We start from the raw sequence: 18,096 nt of genomic DNA, 5'->3' as shown, positions 1-18,096 counted from the left end.
TTGAAGTGTTGAAGCATATGATGTTTAGAAGACTTGACAGGATAGATGTGGAAAGGTTTTTCCCCTTGGTTGGGGAGTTTAGGACCAGAGGACATAATCTCAGAGCAAAGGGTTGCTCGCTAAAAACCGATGAGAAGTTTCCTCTCTGAGGTTGGTAAATCCTCTGAAGAATTCTTCACTGCAGAGGTTTGTAGAGGCTGGATCATGAAGTATGTTCAAAGCTTAGGAAGACAGTAAGGGAATTGGGGATAAGGCAGGAAAGTGAAGTCAAGGATTTTCTAACTAATCTTGATCTCATTTAAATGGCAGAGAAATAGGATGGGATGAATGGCCTCATACTGCTCCTTTGCCTTATGGTAGACATTCTGCCATCTAGTCTTACAAGGAATAGTAGAATTTATTGGCACCTGTAACTTTACTTAACCTTATGGTTACTTATAAAGGTGTTAGGCTTTAAAAGATAAAACATGTGAGCAGAATACTTAACAATTACTTATCTGTTTCTGTGATATCACCTTTATTTTATGTTTTTCTGAATGCAGTTTGGATGCAGGGAGTGCTTACAGAGCTGAGTTCTCATTAACACTCCTTTCGTGCAACGTTACAACCCCCACTGCTGGAGACTAACAGTGTTAGAAGAAACAAGGAACACTTCTATCCTGTATTTCCTGAATTCCCTTATTCATGAAGCTCTTAGGTTTACACTCTGCTCCAATGCTTCGAGGTAAAGCATGTTATGGACCAGGCCAGACCCTCCCAAAACATTTTAAGAAGGTAGCCCAGAAACGAACATTTCTGGTTGTTTTAAGCAGATGTAAGCTGAATTTTCCAGGAGCGATGCAGCTGGTCAAACCACTCTGTTTTAACTAAAACAATTTATTTACATACGAACAAAAGAAAACAGAACTTAAAATAACAACCGTTTGAAAATCCAACCGACACGAAAATGCAACTTAACAAAGACCTGTTCTGATTTCCTGCAACAGCCCATAACGCACCCCTTGGCGAAAGGGTAAATTGAAATGCAGGTCCTTACAGGAGAGAGATTGCAGGGAGAGAGAGAGAGTCAGCCAGGAAACCTCTGAATCAGAGAACCTTTTATTCCCCAGCAGCTTTCTTTGACTAGCAGCTAAAACCAGACCAGGAAAAATCTTGAACTGGGGGAACTGGCCACTCCCCTTTCATTGTACAAGTGTTTTAAAAGAAACACTTAAAAGCCTTTTCAAGTAGATACTTACAGACAATATCAGAACCTCTGCCTTCACAACCCCTTTTGGGGGGGAAAAAACCCCAAAGGCAACCATTGGCGGCATGGTGGCACAGTGGTTAGCACTGCAGCCTCACAGCGCCAGAGACCCAGGTTCAATTCCCGCCTCAGGCGACTCTTTGTGTGGACTTTGCACATTCTCCCCGTGTCTGCGTGGGTTTCCTCCGGGTGCTCCAGTTTCCTCCCACAATCCAAAAATGTGCAGGTTAGGTGAATTGGCCGTGCTAAATTGCCTGTAGTATTAGGTGAAGGGATAAATGTAGGGGAATGGGTCTGGGTGGGTTGCGCTTTGGCGGGTCGGTGTGGACTTGTTAGGCCGAAGGGCCTGTTTTCACACTGTAACCTAATCGAAATCTAAATCTAATCTAAATCATAACTTTGTTAAAAGGGCAGTATTGCCACAAGCGTTCCACGCACAAATACCTTGTGTGAAAACAATTTAACTTTGCTACTTTTTTTTAGCAGTCACGCATAGTCTACTGTTCCATACTTTCTTCCTTCTGTACTTAGAAAGGGCAGACTGACCTCATTCTATGCCGTTTTGGCTGTCTGATCTTTGCTTTCATGCGGTGAACCAGCAGCATTCTTTTTGGATTTAGCTTATTAAAATACTTCATAATTTTGCAAACTTCAGTTTTGATTTCTTTCTCATGTTTCTTCTTGTGTAAAATAACCCATACTTTTGTGTGTCCTTTCATTTCTATCATTGCCTGGTATGATTCTGGAGAATCTTAGTGTACCCTTCTGATGACTTTCATCTTCCATTTAACAGGATGCTTGGAATTGTGGGTACAATTTACTACAGCATCCAACAAAAAACAAGTACAGCACACATTCAGGCCAATACGTGATGTCTGTCTAAACTAAGCACATTTTGCCTCAATGCAGTCCATATCCTTCTCTTCCCTGAGTGTTTATATATCTGTCAAGATGCCTCTTAAACAGTGTTATTGTATCCACCTCCAACTCATTCCAGGCACTTTAGCACCATTTGTGTTTCTTAAAAAAAGAAAACCTGCCTCTCACATCTCCTTTAAACTTTTTCCCTTTTATTTTAAACCTATGTCCCTTGTAATTATCATTTCTACCCTGAGAAGTGTACTCTGACTATCCTTGCCTCTTGTACTCTTGTAAAGTTCTTTTGGCCCAGATCCTTTGATATTTAGGTGAATACAAACCGTTTGTCCAATTTCTTCTCGTAGTTAATACTTTCCAAACAGGCAACATCTTGATTAAACCCTTTTAGTACCCTCTCCCAAGCCTTCACATTCTTCTGGCAGAATGGCGACCAGAACTGCACACAATATTCCAAATGTTCTATACAGCTGGAACATGGCTTGCTAATTTTTATACTCTATCTCCCCCCACCAATGGCATGTCGTATGCCACTTTATCCACTTGTGTTGCTACTGTAAGGGAACTGTGGATCTATATGTCTACATCTCTTTGAATGTTGATACTATTAAGAGTTCTGCCATTTACAGTATATTTCTCTCCTGTGCGACACCTCCCAAAATGCATCATTTTGCATTTGTTTGGAATAAACTCCATCTGTCATTTCTTCACCTGAGTCTCTAGCCTATTTATATCCTCTGGCAATCCTCCTCACTATTCACTGCAGCCCCAAATTTTGTGTTGTCTGCAAACTTATTAATCAGGCCACCTGCATTCTCCTCCACATCATTTATACAAACAGCAGGAGTCACAGCACTAATCCCTGCAGAACACCACTGATCTCAATCTCTGATCTGAGAAACACACTTTCACTGCTACTGTCTTCTATGACTCAGCCAGTTTTGTATTCATCTTACCAGCATATTCCATGTGACTTCACCTTTTATATCAGCCATCCATCAGGGACTCTGCCAAACAGCTTGCTAAAATCCATGTCAGTAACATCTGTCCTGCCCTCATCAATCATCTTTTGTCACTTTCTCAAAGTCTCAATCAAGCTTGTCAGACAGTACCTTCCCCGTGCTAATAAGTCCATTTTTTCCAAATGTATGCCTGTTACAAAGCTGCTTAAGTATAGTGGGTGATTAGTTTTATCTTTTGATATTTTCTGATCAACCTGCTCAGAGATGCTGTTACCTCTAGAGAAAGTGGGACTTAGATGCTTCCTGGTTCCACTATGCTATTAGTACCCAAACTGATCGATCTGAATTGATTATTCAGGGACTGTGTGCTTTACACTGGAATAGACAATTCAAATTGAAAAGCATCATCCAAACAGAGAGCCAAGGCTGTGTTTAAGAGGTGTCTACATTTAAGGTTTTGTTGGATCTGTATAAAAAGATGGTTAGACCACAGCTAGAGTATTGTGTGCAGTTCTGAAATCTACATTATAGGAGGGATGTGATAGCACCGGAGAAGGTGAAGAGGAATTTAACCAGGATGTTGCCTGGTCTAGAGAGGTTTACATATGAAGAGAGATTGGACAGGCTGGAGTTGTTTTTGTTGGAGCAGAGGAGACTGAGGAGGGGGTACTTGTGATTGAGTTGTATGAAGTATTAGTTTGATAAAACTATATAGCAATATTTGCCCATTTAACAATAAGACTCTTGAAGAAACCAAATGTAAAACATTTTAGGCTGTCCTGAGATTGAATAGACTGCAGCACAAATAAAAGTTGCCTTAATAGTGCAAATGATGTCGCAGATGAGACTAGAAATAATCCACTTGAAACTTAATTCCTGCAGCTAGTGAGTCCCAACTTTCAATTTTTGTTTATGCTTCAGCAGTGACGAGCTCCTATGAAACAACGTCCTCACTTTCCACCCCACTTGTCCTCGCATCCAACGTATCATTCTCATACGTTTCCGCCAACTCTAATTAGACCCCACCATCCAGAACATTCTGCCCTTCCTCACCCCTCTCTGCCTTCTGAAAGGAACCATTCCCTTTGTGACTCCTTGGTTCAAACCACCCCTCCCTCCCCTGATGAAGGGCTTTTTCCCAAGACATCAATTCTCCTGCTGCCTGACCTGTTGTGCTTTTCCAGTGCCACACTCTCGATTAAGGGACTGAATGGCCTATTCCGGTTCGATTATGTCCTTGATCCATCCACTCCTATATTTCAATAGAATCAATTGGATTATAATTGGGAGACCAAAGCTCAAGCTATTTTCTTGTCCATCCTTATTCACCAATACGCTACAACATCCCTCTGTAATCCTAGTTGAGAACTTGACAACACTGAGAAACGGACACTGTGGGCCTCATGCATTTTCTTTTATTGTTACTTATTAATGGGATGTTGGTGGTGCTAGCTAGGTCAGCAGTTTTGTCCATCTCAAATGAGAGATGGTGGTCAACAGCAGTTCAAGACAGTTGTCCTAGATGTGTAGATTCACCCAAAGTACTTCGAGGGCCAGGATTTTCACCAAGCAACACTGAAGGAATTGTGACATATTTCCAAGTCAGGGTAGTGAGTGGCTTGGAAGGAAACTTGTAGGTAGTGGTGTTCCCTCTATTGGCTGCCGTTGTCCTTTTTGTTTGTAGAGGTCAGGGGTTTGAAAACTGCTGTTGAAAGAGTTGCTGCAGTGTATATTTTGAATGATGTACACTGCTGCTACTGTGCATTAGTGGTGAAAGGACTGAAAGTTTAAAAGGTTAGATGGGGTGTCAGTCGAAGTGGCTGTTTGTCCTGAATGATCAATTTCATGAATGTTAATGCTCTACTCATCCAAGCAAGTAGAGAATATTCCATCATTTTGCAGACATTGGGAAAAATGGAGGCAAGTTACTTGCTGCGACAGCCTCTGATCTACTCTTGTAGCTATAGTATTCATATGACTGGTCCAGTTCAGTTTCTGGTCAGTGATATCCCCCAAGATGTTGTTAGTGTGAAATTCAGTAGTAATGGTATTGAATATCAGGGGGTGATGATTATATTCTCCCTTGCTGGCGATACGCTTTGTGTGGCATGAATATTAACTATCACTTATCAACCCCAGTTTGGATACTTTCCAAGTCTAGCTGCGCATGGACACAGACTTCAGTATTGAGGAATCGTGAATGGTACTGACACTGTGCAATCGTCAGTGAACATCCCCACTTCTGATCAAATTACTGTAATTATTCATATGTCATTTTGTCTGTCTAAACTCTGATCTCTCAGCTGTCAGAGGCAAATGCCAATCACTGTCGCAAGGGTTCATGCTCTGTCTGCAGTGACACTACTTCTGTTTGCTTTGGTGAATCAATACTTAACGTCCCGATTGTAAATCGATGACTTGGCAGCTGATGGTATTTGAATTCAATTAATAAATCTAGAGTGTAAAGCTTGTCTCAGTAATCCTGTAACAGTTATCATTGACTTGTTAAAACTTATCTGGTCTGCTAATGTAATTTAGGGAAGAAAAGTTTGACAGTCTTCTTGTTTCAGGCCAACCTCTGTCTCTAGACCCATCAACAATATCGTTGACTCTTAACTGCCCTCTGAAATGGCCCGAACAAGCCACTCTGTTCAAAGCATGGGCAGATACCCACATCCCATCAAAGAATCTTCTTTTAAAAAATTACCTTATCCTTTCACAGGAACCTTTAAAATTCTTTAGCTTGATGAGCTGTGTTATTCAGTCACTGAGCAATTTCAGTATAGAGGTCACTAGTTATTTTTGGTGGTGAGAGCATTCAAGGACAACATATTGGGTGGAGTAGGCTTGAGAGGCCTTGTGGGCTGTTGCTTCTGCTTGTGCTGGGACTGCTGAACTGGGTAGTGCATCATATGTGTGCTTAGTCTTTTCTAAAATGCATGATTGAGTCTCTGGATTACAATTGAAATTTCCCCAGCCTGAGGTTCTCAGATGGGAGCTATTTGGGAAGTATGGTTGGGTTGCCTCCTGCTGCCTCTCTGTGTTGGTACAATTGAAAGTGAATTTCATTCCTTTTTCATATTCCTTGGTTGTAGTTTGCCATAACCAACTGAGTTATCAGGAAAACTTCCAAAATCAAAACTTTTAATGGTTCTGTCTTGGTGTACTTTATTGTTTTGTTTGAAAATGTTCTACATTTCTCACTTTTAAATGGATTTTAAATGTTTATTTTCGTTTGGAATAGATTTGCTTGGAATACAACAATACTTGGGCTTGGGAGATGGAAAAAATTGGATACACAGAGATGGATGCTGAATGCAAACTTGGTCTCTTAAAGGTAATTTCTGAGCGCCAATAGAATACCATTCTATAAATGTTGAGCGCTTACACATTTTGATAACGCACCATGTATGGGGTATATCAGTGCAGGGAAACTGAATAGGATATCACCTGGAGTCAACATTGAGTATTTGGTCTAGAATAATATTCCTGTAAAGTGTCGGAATTCCTTAATCATAACTGTGCCATCAACAAGTTTCTCATACTTGATATCTTTTGAAGCAAAACTCTTTCTGGAATATACCTATTTCAGTTGTTCTTTCTTTTTCCCTCTTCTACTAATCCATATGCCCCAAAATTCCCTTCTTTCCTTCCTTTTCTTTTCTTCAGTAAAGGAAAGGTTCATTAGGGACAACAGCACCTAGTGATTATTCCTGTCAGAACTAAACCATGGTGTCCATTTGATATTCCCAAATATCTAATATTGTAGCTATGCCTAATCCTACTCTTGCACATTCTCGTGTCAAAGGGACATGAAGGACAATAGAAATTATCTACTTCAAATAATTACCCTGCTGGATGCTTCTAAGATGGCCTCCACAGATAAGTAGATTAGGGAGGGACTTGTGCTAATATTGTCACTGATTAGCAGTCTCACCCCTCCTCCCTTTCCTAGTTTCCTGTTCTTCCTAAATGTCCGGTACCCTTCAATTTTCAGTTACCAATCCTTGCAGCCATATCTCTGATCATGCTTCTTTATTTCCATTTGCATTTTTAGATCATCTGTTTTGTTCCAAATGTTATGTGCATTCAGATAGTGTTTAGTCTTTTTTTCACCTTTTATTCCTTTTGTTCTTATTTGTTGATTTTACTCATTTGTGAACTCTGTCCCTCCCTGTCGTAGTCTGTTTATCATTTCCCACACTGATAACTTTTTTCCTTACCTTGTCTACACTCTTTGATTAACCACACCTTACAACATTTGACCCAATGCCCCCTTATTTAGTTTAAAATCCTCTTTACTGACACTATATTCTGCATTCTGTTAAATTACCCTGATGTAATTTTGTAAAGTAGCATGCAAGACAGTATTTTCCAGTATTTCAGTACATATGACAATAACAAATCAAATCAAAACAAATTACATTGTGAGAACTCTGGTCTCAGTGGTACAAATTACACTTTTTCTTTTACTGGACCAGTGCATATTCAGTATGAGGAGCTAGGCATCACATAAAGCAGAACCTCTAGGGCTGTAGTCTCTGCATTGTTGTCTGAACCTCATGCAAACTGGCAACGGTAATTCAAAATTGGCAAAATGAGCATGTAGCTCAAAGACTGGTGATTGAGAAGCAAGTTCCAGTTAATGGGCACTGGTACTAGTGCAGGCAAAAGTGGAAAACTATCCAGCTGTGTCCTGTTCACACAAAAAAAAGGACAAATCCAGTCCATTTACCATCCCATCAGTCCAATGATGGACATGATTGTCAACACTGCTATCACATGGGATGAGCTCCTTAATATTCTGCTTGATTCCACCAGGACTATCTGGCTCCTGACTTCCTTGCATCTTTGGACCAAAGGTCAAAATAGCTGAACTTGAGGTGAAGTGAAGTGACAGTAAAGACTCTTGGCGTTAAGGCAGCATTTGACAAAGTGCAGGTGTCAAGCAGATCAATGAAATCAAGGGGAAACAAATTCTATTGATTGGAGTCCTACTTAGTAATGAGAAAAATGATTGCTTATTGGAGGTTAAACATCTGAGCCCAAGGGCATCATCACTGCAGCACTTCCTTAGGGCAGTCTGAGGCCAGACAGTCTTCAACTTCTTCATCCATTATGTTCCATCCATCATAAGGTTAGAACTAGGATGGTCACTAGGATTTTCACTGATTACTGCATTGTGTTCAGCAAACTTGAGCAACATGGCCGCTTGGCTAATAATGGATTAACATGAGGTGATTAGAATTGCACATAGTTCTGAAGTTGTGACCTAACTAATGTTTTACACAGTTCCAGCATAACATTTTTTGGGAAAATTAAATAAAAAGACTTCATATGCTACCTCAACCTGAGATCTGTGAGCATTCACTCAGTTTGATTCACATTCACTTCCTCTACATCTCACTGCATTCCCCCATAAATTAATTATTTTGCCTTGTTTGACATGTGCATCACCCCTCACTTCTGAGTTGAATGCTATCTGCTGTGCTTCTGCTCACCTGAGCAGCCCATTAATAACACCTTGGAGTATGCAGTTATCCTCTCTATCAACCACACCGCCAATTTTTTTGTATCTACAAACTTCTTAATCATACCTTCTGCAGTACATAAAATCAACATGTGCCAAAAAAGCAGGGCATCTAGTCCTCAACAACCTTCCAATCATGAAAGCGCCCATCATCAATTAATCGTTGTTTCCTGCCAGTGAGTCAACTGGATTCACCAATCTGAGCAAAGCGTTTGCCTCAGTAAATTGCAAGGCTTTGTGGATTGTGCTCGAGCGATTTAGATGTCCACCATCCTGCAACTAGTTCATGATGATATAACTGGAACTGTCTGGAGTCCGAAGTCTATAACCGACACCTTCAGAATCTGTCATAGGATAGCATTGCGCTATCTATGTGAAAGTGACTACTCACCTCATCAAAGATCAGCTGCTGTCTGATGTCATCATTAAATAGAGCTAGATGGAAAACTCTTTAATCTCAGTCACCTCCCTGCCAAAACTAAACTAGCAACTTTTAAATATGCATGATTTACATTTTGCTGATGACCGCTGTATCGTTTCCCATTGTGCACCAGATTTGCAAGCTATGCTTGATCTGTAAAATTCTGCAGGCAAAGAATTCTGCCAGTACTTCAATGTTGCCAAAATAAAACTTGTATGAACCTACACCTAGTCAGTCAAATATGTTGAAGGAGAGACTCTGGAATATTGTAAACCTCGTCCATACAAATGCAGCCACCTCTCTCAAAGAGAAGCCTTGACAAGACCCAGCAGCTCCTCAGCTGTACCAGCATAGCCTTCTAAACATTATGTAAAGCATTATGTAAGTAGCGGTTTGACAATAAGGACCTCCAAAGGTCAAAAGAAATCCCAGTGTTGCAACGGTCGCCATAAACTGTAGTGCCATCTGGACATCTATAATAAGTGACAATAAGAGTACTGGAAAATTTTTTATCAGCATTGCCTCCACTGTGTCCTCCAGATTCAATGGGATGACAATTGGACAAATGCTTGAAGCAGCTCCACAAGCATTCAAATAAAGGTCCAGCAAAAATGACTTCCTCGGACTGGAAACTTTGTCTAATGGCTGAAAACAGCCTTCCCTCCCAAATGGCTATTGTTCTAGGGGAAGGCACTGAGATCACTTGTAAGACATTTCTAACACTCGATGAAATGTGGAAGCATTGACGTGACTAGGAGGAGCTTTTACTAGTTGGACAAGCTGTCTCATTTTGAACCTCAAGCTGTACTACTCTTTTAGTCACAATGCTGTATCGATGCAGAATGTCATCAAAGTAGGAAAAGGAAAGGAGCAAGCCCTGCACTTAAGGCCCTACTAACCTTTGGGGCAGTATGCCCAAATGCCATCGTATCTATAGGGTCGAGAACCCGCCTGTTCACTCAGAACCTGAAATACAGGTCATCTGAAAACAATAACAATGTGAGAGTTACCAAGGACCAGAAACTGAACTGGAGCATCCATATAAATCTTGTGGCTGCAAGAGTGTAGGATTCAAGGAAATTTGATAAATTAGATCCAGAATTGGCTGAGTGGCATGAAGCAGAGGGTGATGGGTTGAGGAGTGTTTCAGTGGGGATCTACAGGGAACACTGTTAGGGCCCTTGCTGTTTGTGGTATATATAAATGATTTGGACTTAAATATTGGATGATCGATCAGTAAGTCCATGGGTGATATGAAAATTGATGGGGTGGTAACTACAGAGAGGAAACCCTTAGATTACAGGAGATAAAGACAGGCTGTTGTTATGGCCAGATCGATAGCAAATGGAATTCACTCCAGATAAATGTGAGGTGATGCACTTGGGCAGGGCAAACAAGGAAGATATGATGAACAGTAAGACCCTGGGGAGCACCGAGGATTAGAGGGACCTTTGTGTGCATGTCCACCCATTTCTTAAGGTAAGGAAGGTGGTTAAGAAAGCATATAGAATTATTACTTTTATTAGCCAAGGCATAATGCTTAAGAGCTGGGAGGTTATGCTGCAACCATATAAAAAACTGTTTTGGCGCAGCTGGTGTATTACGTGCAGTGATGGAATCCACATTATAGGAGAGATGTGATTGCACTGGACGGGGTTTAGAGGTAATTTATTGGGATGTTACTTAGGTTAGTTATGAAGAGAGATTGGATAGAAGGGGTTGCTTGCTTTGGAACAGAGGAGACATGATTGGGATGTATAAAAGTGTGGGGAATATACAGTAGATAGGAAGAAATCTTTATCTTGGTGGAGGGATTGATGACTGGGGGCACAGATTTAAGATAAGAGGCAGAAGGTTTATAGGGAATGGGAGGAAAAATTATTTTTCACCTGAGGGTGGTGGGAATTTGGAACTTACTGTCTAAGCAGAAGCAGAAATCCTCATAACATTGGCAAAGTATTTAGATGTGTACTTGCAATGTCAAAGCATACAAAGCTATGGGCCAAATGCTGGAAAATCTGATCCGTGTAGTAAGATGGTTGTTTTGATTGGTAAGGACACAATCAACCAAAGGGCCTTTTTCTGTGTTAACTCTGAAGGTCAGGTCAGAGGCTTGGAAATCTGCAGTAAGTAATATATCTCCTCCTGACTCATCAAAACCAGTCCGCCCGCCGCAAGGCACGATTCAGAAATGTAATGAGTATTCCCCGCTTACCTGGATGAATGCAACTCCAACAACCACGCAAAATGCTTAAAGTCATCCAAAACAAAGCAACCTACCTGGTGGGGATGGGTGTGTATGTGGTTGTGAAAGTTTAGGGGGGGATGGTGGTGGCTGTTGCTGAACTAGCTTTGTCACTGCACTCATAATCCAGAACTTCAGGCTAATGATTTGGGACATGGGGTCATCCAACTGTAGCAGATGGCGAAATTTGAATTTGGTAAAAAATAATAGCTTAATAGCATTATTCTGGGCCCTTGGGTTTCTATTGCAATGATTATTACCACGACACCCTTACTGCCTTTGCTACATAATGGAAAAGACAAAAACCACCTTTGCACCTTTAAGTGACAGCAATAGATGTATACTTCATTGCACAGGAAATCAAATTGACTGCATGTTCTCACCATCCAATGGAAGCCAAAATCAATTAATGGTGTCTCAACTACTGATATTGAGCTAACCCAACACATACTGCAGCTGGAATTTTGTCCATTGCAATTTCACATGAGGCAGTGTTGGTACAACTGAAACACAGAAGAGGTGCAAGAGTCTGTTTCTCTCTCTTGCAGGTCCCCTTCATTGCTTGAAATTTCAACTTCTTCCCTGAGCTAGGTGCCTGTTTTACGCATAATTTTGAAGATGTGCAACCATCAGACACAGTTAGGTGTAACAGCTTAATCCCAGTCTGTCCTTTACTGTCATAACACATGGCTTACCAGCTGGGGCTCACTAGATCAAAAACAGTGTGATTTGGTTTTTCCCTTCACTGAATACTAATGGAAATTGCTGTGCTGTAGTCACAGCCCTGGCTGGGATTAGTTGTCTTGGCACAGACTAGGTATTTGAAATGAATACCTTTTCTATTTTGTGTAGTTCACTAATAAACTCAGCTATCATTTACAAGTTTCTGTAGAGCACCTTTTGCACATTGTGAAAATTAAATGGGACAAAAGCACAAGATATCAAAAAAACTTCCACCCAATAGGGGGAGTTATCAGTTGTTCCCCTGTCCTGAATGATGGCATAATAGTGCATTTGCATGTTGTTAAACAACAAAATGCAAATGACAGCAATAAACATAAGCTACCAGACTATTGTAAAAATCCAACTTGTGTCCCTTTAGGGATGACAGCTTGCTATTTTTATTGGCTGTGGCCTACTGCCCTCCTAAGTAACTGGTCAAGCGACTCCATTGAGTTAATTAGGGGAGGACAAGAAATTCTGGTGACACCCAAATCTCAAAAATAGATAATTTAGAATATATTTTTGGACTGGGAGTGAAAGATTCAGTCTTTCACTGTCTCTCATGTTTGGTTCTCACATTCTCTGTCTCACTCTCTCACATTAAATATTGGCGGATTGATCTGGAATGTGGGATCGGGGTTCTATTACCACCTGCCCAGAATTTGTCCTTTATGCATACATGCACGAACCCCCAGCCATTTCTTCTTTCCTGTCTGTGCAACTGCTATAGCCAATTTTAACGTTTGTATTGGTGTCTGGATTGATGAGTGCAAGTCAGATCTGGCACCTTCTCTTTTCTGGACATATATTGTTAATCATGTCCTTTCTATTTCAGTATCTCTGTGAATGCCAATTTGATGACAATTTGAAATTTAAGAATGTGTTGAATGAGGAGGAGCCAGATGCTATGCGCATCCATCCAATTGGGCGTGATAAGGATGGCCTAATGTACTGGTACCAACTGGACCAAGAGTTCAATGTTAGACTCTACACAGAAGAACAAGATGACCAAGATGGCACTTCATGGAGGCTCATCGTAAGGTATGGTGAGGGTGGGGAATTGAATTTCCTGTTGAATTCTTCTTAATTTATGCTTTTGGAGGAACTCTGAAATTCCTTTATTGTCAAAAGAACTCCCATCTTAAGTGGTGATATTAATAATGCAGGTAGAAAGAAAAACTGGGAGTTGTGGAGTAACACAGCTCGTTGGGATGGTTTCGCCTCACTGGGGTAGCACGCTGGAAATCGAGATCCACTACCAACCGTGTCATCACAAAAAAAAAGATGAAAGGAAGGTCATTGAAGCAGCTTAAAATGATTGTGCCCAGGACACTATGCTGCAAAACCCCTGCAGAGTTGAATGGTTAACTTCCAACAACCACTCTATCTTCCTTTGTACCCATTATGACTCAAGTCAGTGGAGAGTTTCCTCTTGATTCCAATTGACTCCAGATCTGCTCTGGCTGCAAGGTACAGTGACGAGAAGGGCAGTCACGATCACCTCTCCTCTGGAATGCACTATTTTGTCCTTGTTTGAAATAAGGTCAGGAGCTGAGTGGGCCTGATGGAACCCATAATCAGCACCAGTAAGCAGATTATTCTTGAGTAAGTATTACTTGATGGCACTATTGACTACCCTTTCCATCACTTTGTTGTGATTGAATGTCACCTGATGATAAGGTATTTGGCTAAATTGGATTTGTGCTTTGGACATATATAGTAAATTTTCCCTATTGCCAGGCAGCTAGTGTTTTAACTATATTGGAACAGCTTGGCTATGCACATATTCAGGAGAACAAGATTATTGTATTAATGTCAGAGTGCTATCAGTGCTCATTGTCTTTACAGTATTCAATAAATTCAGCTATTTTTTGATATCACATGGAATTAATCAGATTGGCAGAAGGCTGGCATCTGTGACAGTGGGCACCTACTCTTCCTGATGGTGATTCATCCCACCATAACCTTCTCTGGTTATACCTCCCATGATACTAATTCTTCACTTGTGCAAATCAGCTGTCATGCTGACTGTAAGGGCAGGAATTCCAAGAAGCAGCAGAGCTCCATCCTTGGACAAGGGCAACATATTAGGGAGTAGCAGTCTGATAATTTTATAACAAATATTGTATCTTTCAGTATGAACTGTACATTGGGAGGCAAACAGAACAAACCATAAAATTTCAAAAATCTCAACAGTTTCTTTGAAGCAATGTTCCATTTTTAACTTCCCTTCTGTATTTGCAAAGGTTCCAGCACTTCTCTGGCACCTTGAAACAATGAACATTCCTTCTGTGATCCTATATTTGGGGTGTTCCTATGATACTTGACAATTGTCCAGGATCTGCTGTTTGGTTATTGCAGCACAGCCCATATTGCAGCATAGTGTCCTGGGCACAATCGTTTTAAACTGCTTCAATGACCTTCCTTTCATCTTTTTTTTAGTGATGACACAGCCCAAGCAATCAGGAATGTCTGGAAGGTGATTGAGGAATTAGCTTCAATTGTAACTTTGAAAAGACAAAAGAAAGAGGAAGATTTTACATTGTAGTGGAAACATAGAAAATAGGAACAGGAGCAGGCCATTCAGCCCCTTAAGTCTGCTGCATCATTCAATATGATCATGGCTGATCACCCAACTCAATACCCTGACCCCACACTCTCCCATATCCTTTGGACCTCTTTCACACCAAGTACTATATCCAACACCACCTTGAAATCATACCATGTTTTGGCATCAATTGCTTTCTGTCGAAGTGAGTTCCACAGGCTCACCACCCTCTGGGTGAAGAAATTTCTCCTCATCCTCCTGTCCTAAATTGTCTACCCCATATCCTTAGACTGTGACACCTGGTTCTGGCCTCCTCTGTCATTGGAAACATTGTTCCCGTATCTGCCCAGTCTGATAGTTTTATAGGTTTCTGTGAATTCACCCCTTCTTATGAACTCCTCCTGCTCCTCTGATGCTGCCTGACCTGCTGTGCTTTTCCAGACCACTCTAATCTTGACTCTGGTTTCCAGCATCTGCAGTCTTTGTTTTTACCTGCAGTGAATATAATCCTAACTAATTCAATCTCTCCTCATATGTCAGTCCTGCCATCCCAGGAATCAACCTTATAAAGATGTGCTGTGCTCCCTATATAGTAAATGCATCTTCCTTTCAGATAAGGAGACCATAACTGTCTCTATATTTCAGGTGTCGTATCACCAAGGCAGCAATGTTTACAGCAAGACATTCCAGCTTCTGTACTTGAATCTTTCGTTATGACGGCCAACATACCATTACCTTCATCATTGCCTGCTGCACCTGCATGTTTACCTTCAGTGAACAATGTACAAGGAGATCTAGGTCTCATCGCTCATTTTTTTCTCTCTCTCTCTCTTTTTCTCTCTCTTTTTCTCTCTCTTTTTCTCTCTCTTTTTCTCTCTCTTTTTCTCTCTCTTTTTCTCTCTCTTTTTCTCTCTCTTTTTCTCTCTCTCTCTCTCTCAATTTACCATTCAAATGGTCATCCACCTTTCTGTTTCTGCTCCCAAAGCGGATATTTATTCACATTTATCCGCATTATTAGATTAGATTCCCTACAGTGTGGAAACAGGCCCTTCGGCCCAAAAAGTCCACACCGACCCTTCGAAGAGCAACCCACCCAGACCCATTCCCTACATTCACCCCTGACTAATGCACCTAACATTACAGGCAATTTAGCATGGCAAATTCACCTAACCTGCACATCTTTGGACTGTAGGAGGAAACTGGAGCACCCGGAGGAAACCCACGCAGATACAGGGAGAATGTGCAAACTCCACGCAGACAATTGCCCGAGACGGGAATTGAACCCGGGTCCCTGGCACTGTGAGGCAGCAGTGCTAACCACTGAGCCACCTTGTTTGCTTTTGCGTACTCAGCAAAATCACACTGAAGCATCTCGACATCCTCACAGCTCACCCTCCCACCCTGCTTTGTGTGATCTGCAAATCTGGATATATTACATGTAGCTCCCTCATCAAAATCATTGTGAATAGCTGAATTCCTAGTGCTGATCCCTGTGCCACTCCATTAGTCACTGCCTGCCATTTGGAAAAAGACTTTTTATTCCTCCTCTCTGTCTCCTGCCTCCCAACCAGGTTTCTATCCATCTCAATACGCTAGCTGAGCTCTTTATCACTTCCTGATGAAGAGCTCATGCTCAAAACGTTGACCTTCCTGCTCCTCTGATGCTGCTTGACCGGCTGTGCTTTTCCAACTACCACACTTTTCAATTCTGATCTCCAACATCTACAGTCCTCACTTTGTCCTCCTCAATACACTACCCTCCAATGACATGCTTTAATTTTGCACATTAATCTCTTATGTGGGACTTCATCAAAAACCTTCTGAAAGTAAAAATAAACCACATCCACTGGTTCCCCCTCATCAGCTCTGCAAGCCACATCCTCAAAACATTCCAGTAGATTTTTTTCAAGCACAATTTCTCTTTTGTAAATCCATACTGACTCTGTCTGATCTTGCCACCTTTTTTCAAGTGCTCAGCTTCTCAGTCCTTTATAATGGACTGTAGTGTTATCCCCTTTTATGTTTGAAACGTCGACACTCCTGCTCCTCGGATGCTGCCTGACCGGCTCGGCTTTTCCACCACCATACTTTTTTGCTCTGATTTCCAGCATTTCCAGGCCAAGCCATCTCCGGTAGTATTATCCCCAGTACCAGCATCGGGTTGATTAGTCAGCAATTCCTCATTTTCTCCCCCTTTAAAAAAACGAGACAAAGGGTTACATTAGCTAACCTCCAATCTGTAGAAAGTGTTCTCGTGCCTTTAGAATCTTGGCTGATGACCACCAATGCCTCTGCTATTTCTTATTCCTTAAGAACTTTGGGATGTAGGTGATCAAGTCTTGGGAATTTATCTGCCTTCAATCCATCAATTTCTCCAACACCATTTCTCTCCTATACTGATTTCCTTCAATTCCTGCCTCTCACTAAATCCTGTGTTTCCCCAATAATTCTCGTTTAATATTTGGGTCCTTCTTTATGAACGCACAACCAAAGTGTGTATGTGCTTTTCATGACCAACTGAAATCTCAGAACACTTCTGTATTGTAGTCATTTTAGAAAAGGGGAGATCCAAATTGCGTATAGTAATCACTCAAACAACAATATATGAATGGTCAGAACATGTTTCTGAGGTGTTGATTGAGAGCTGAATGCTTGCTAGACACTGGGGAGAAATCCCTTGCTCTTGACATCTTTTTAATACCTGCCAAAGGAGGTAGTTGGGAAACTAGATTTAATGTCATAGAGTCATAGAGATGTACAGCATGGAAACCTGTCCATGTTGTACCAGCCTCCACCACATCCTCTGGCAGCTCATTCCATACACGTACCACCCTCTGCATGAAAAAGTTGCCCCTTAGGTCTCTTTTATATCTTTTCCCTCTCACCCTAAACCTATGCCCTCTAGTTCTGGACTCCCCGATCCCAGGGAAAAGACTTTGTCTATTTATCCGATCCATGCTCCTCATAATTTTGTAAACCTCTATAAGGTCACCCTTCAGCCTCCGAAGCTCCAGGGAAAACAGCGCCAGCCTGTTCAGCCTCTCTCTATAGCTCAAATCCTCCAACCCTGGCAACATCCTTGTAAATCTTTTCTGAACCCTTTCAAGTTTCACAACATCTTTCCGATAGGAAGGAGACCAGAATTGCACACAATATTCCAACAGTGACCTAACCAATGTCCTGTACAGCCGTAACATGACCTCCCAACTCCTGTACTCAATACTCTGACCAATAAAGGATGGCATAGTGGTCGGCACGGTGGCACAGTGGTTAGCACTGCTGCCTCACAGCGCCAGAGACCCGGGTTCAATTCCCGCCTCAGGCGACTGACTGTGTGGAGTTTGCACATTCTCTCCGTGTCTGCATGGGTTTCCTCCGGGTGCTCCGGTTTCCTCCCATAGTCCAAAAATTTGCAGGTTAGGTGAATTGGCCATGCTAAATTGCCCGTAGTGTTAGGTGCAGGGGTAAATGTAGGGGAATGGGTCTGGGTGGGTTGTGCTTCGGCAGGTTGGTGTGGACTTGTTGGGCCGAAGGGCCTGTTTCCA

The 18,096-nt window shown here is 41.6% G+C and overlaps 1 protein-coding gene across 2 annotated transcripts in view; it reads left to right on the top strand.

Moving 5' to 3' along the window:
- The window catches only part of rsf1a (remodeling and spacing factor 1a), a 110,749-nt gene that overhangs the window by 47,353 nt on the left and 45,300 nt on the right, over positions 1 to 18,096 (top strand). For both annotated transcript variants that reach the window (XM_043692490.2, XM_043692489.2), the window contains exons 3-4: positions 6,329 to 6,421; positions 12,839 to 13,044. In XM_043692490.2, coding sequence (XP_043548425.2) covers positions 6,329 to 6,421; positions 12,839 to 13,044 — 299 coding nt within the window. The remainder of the gene's footprint in view (positions 1 to 6,328; positions 6,422 to 12,838; positions 13,045 to 18,096) is intronic.

This window comes from Chiloscyllium plagiosum, unplaced genomic scaffold (genome assembly GCF_037043375.1).
Source record: "Chiloscyllium plagiosum isolate Xiang-an unplaced genomic scaffold, Cpla_swu_hap1 HiC_scaffold_6, whole genome shotgun sequence".
Lineage (NCBI taxonomy): Eukaryota > Metazoa > Chordata > Chondrichthyes > Orectolobiformes > Hemiscylliidae > Chiloscyllium > Chiloscyllium plagiosum.
The sequence above is the reverse complement of the archived record's forward strand: the minus strand, read 5'-3'. Positions and strand labels throughout refer to the sequence as shown.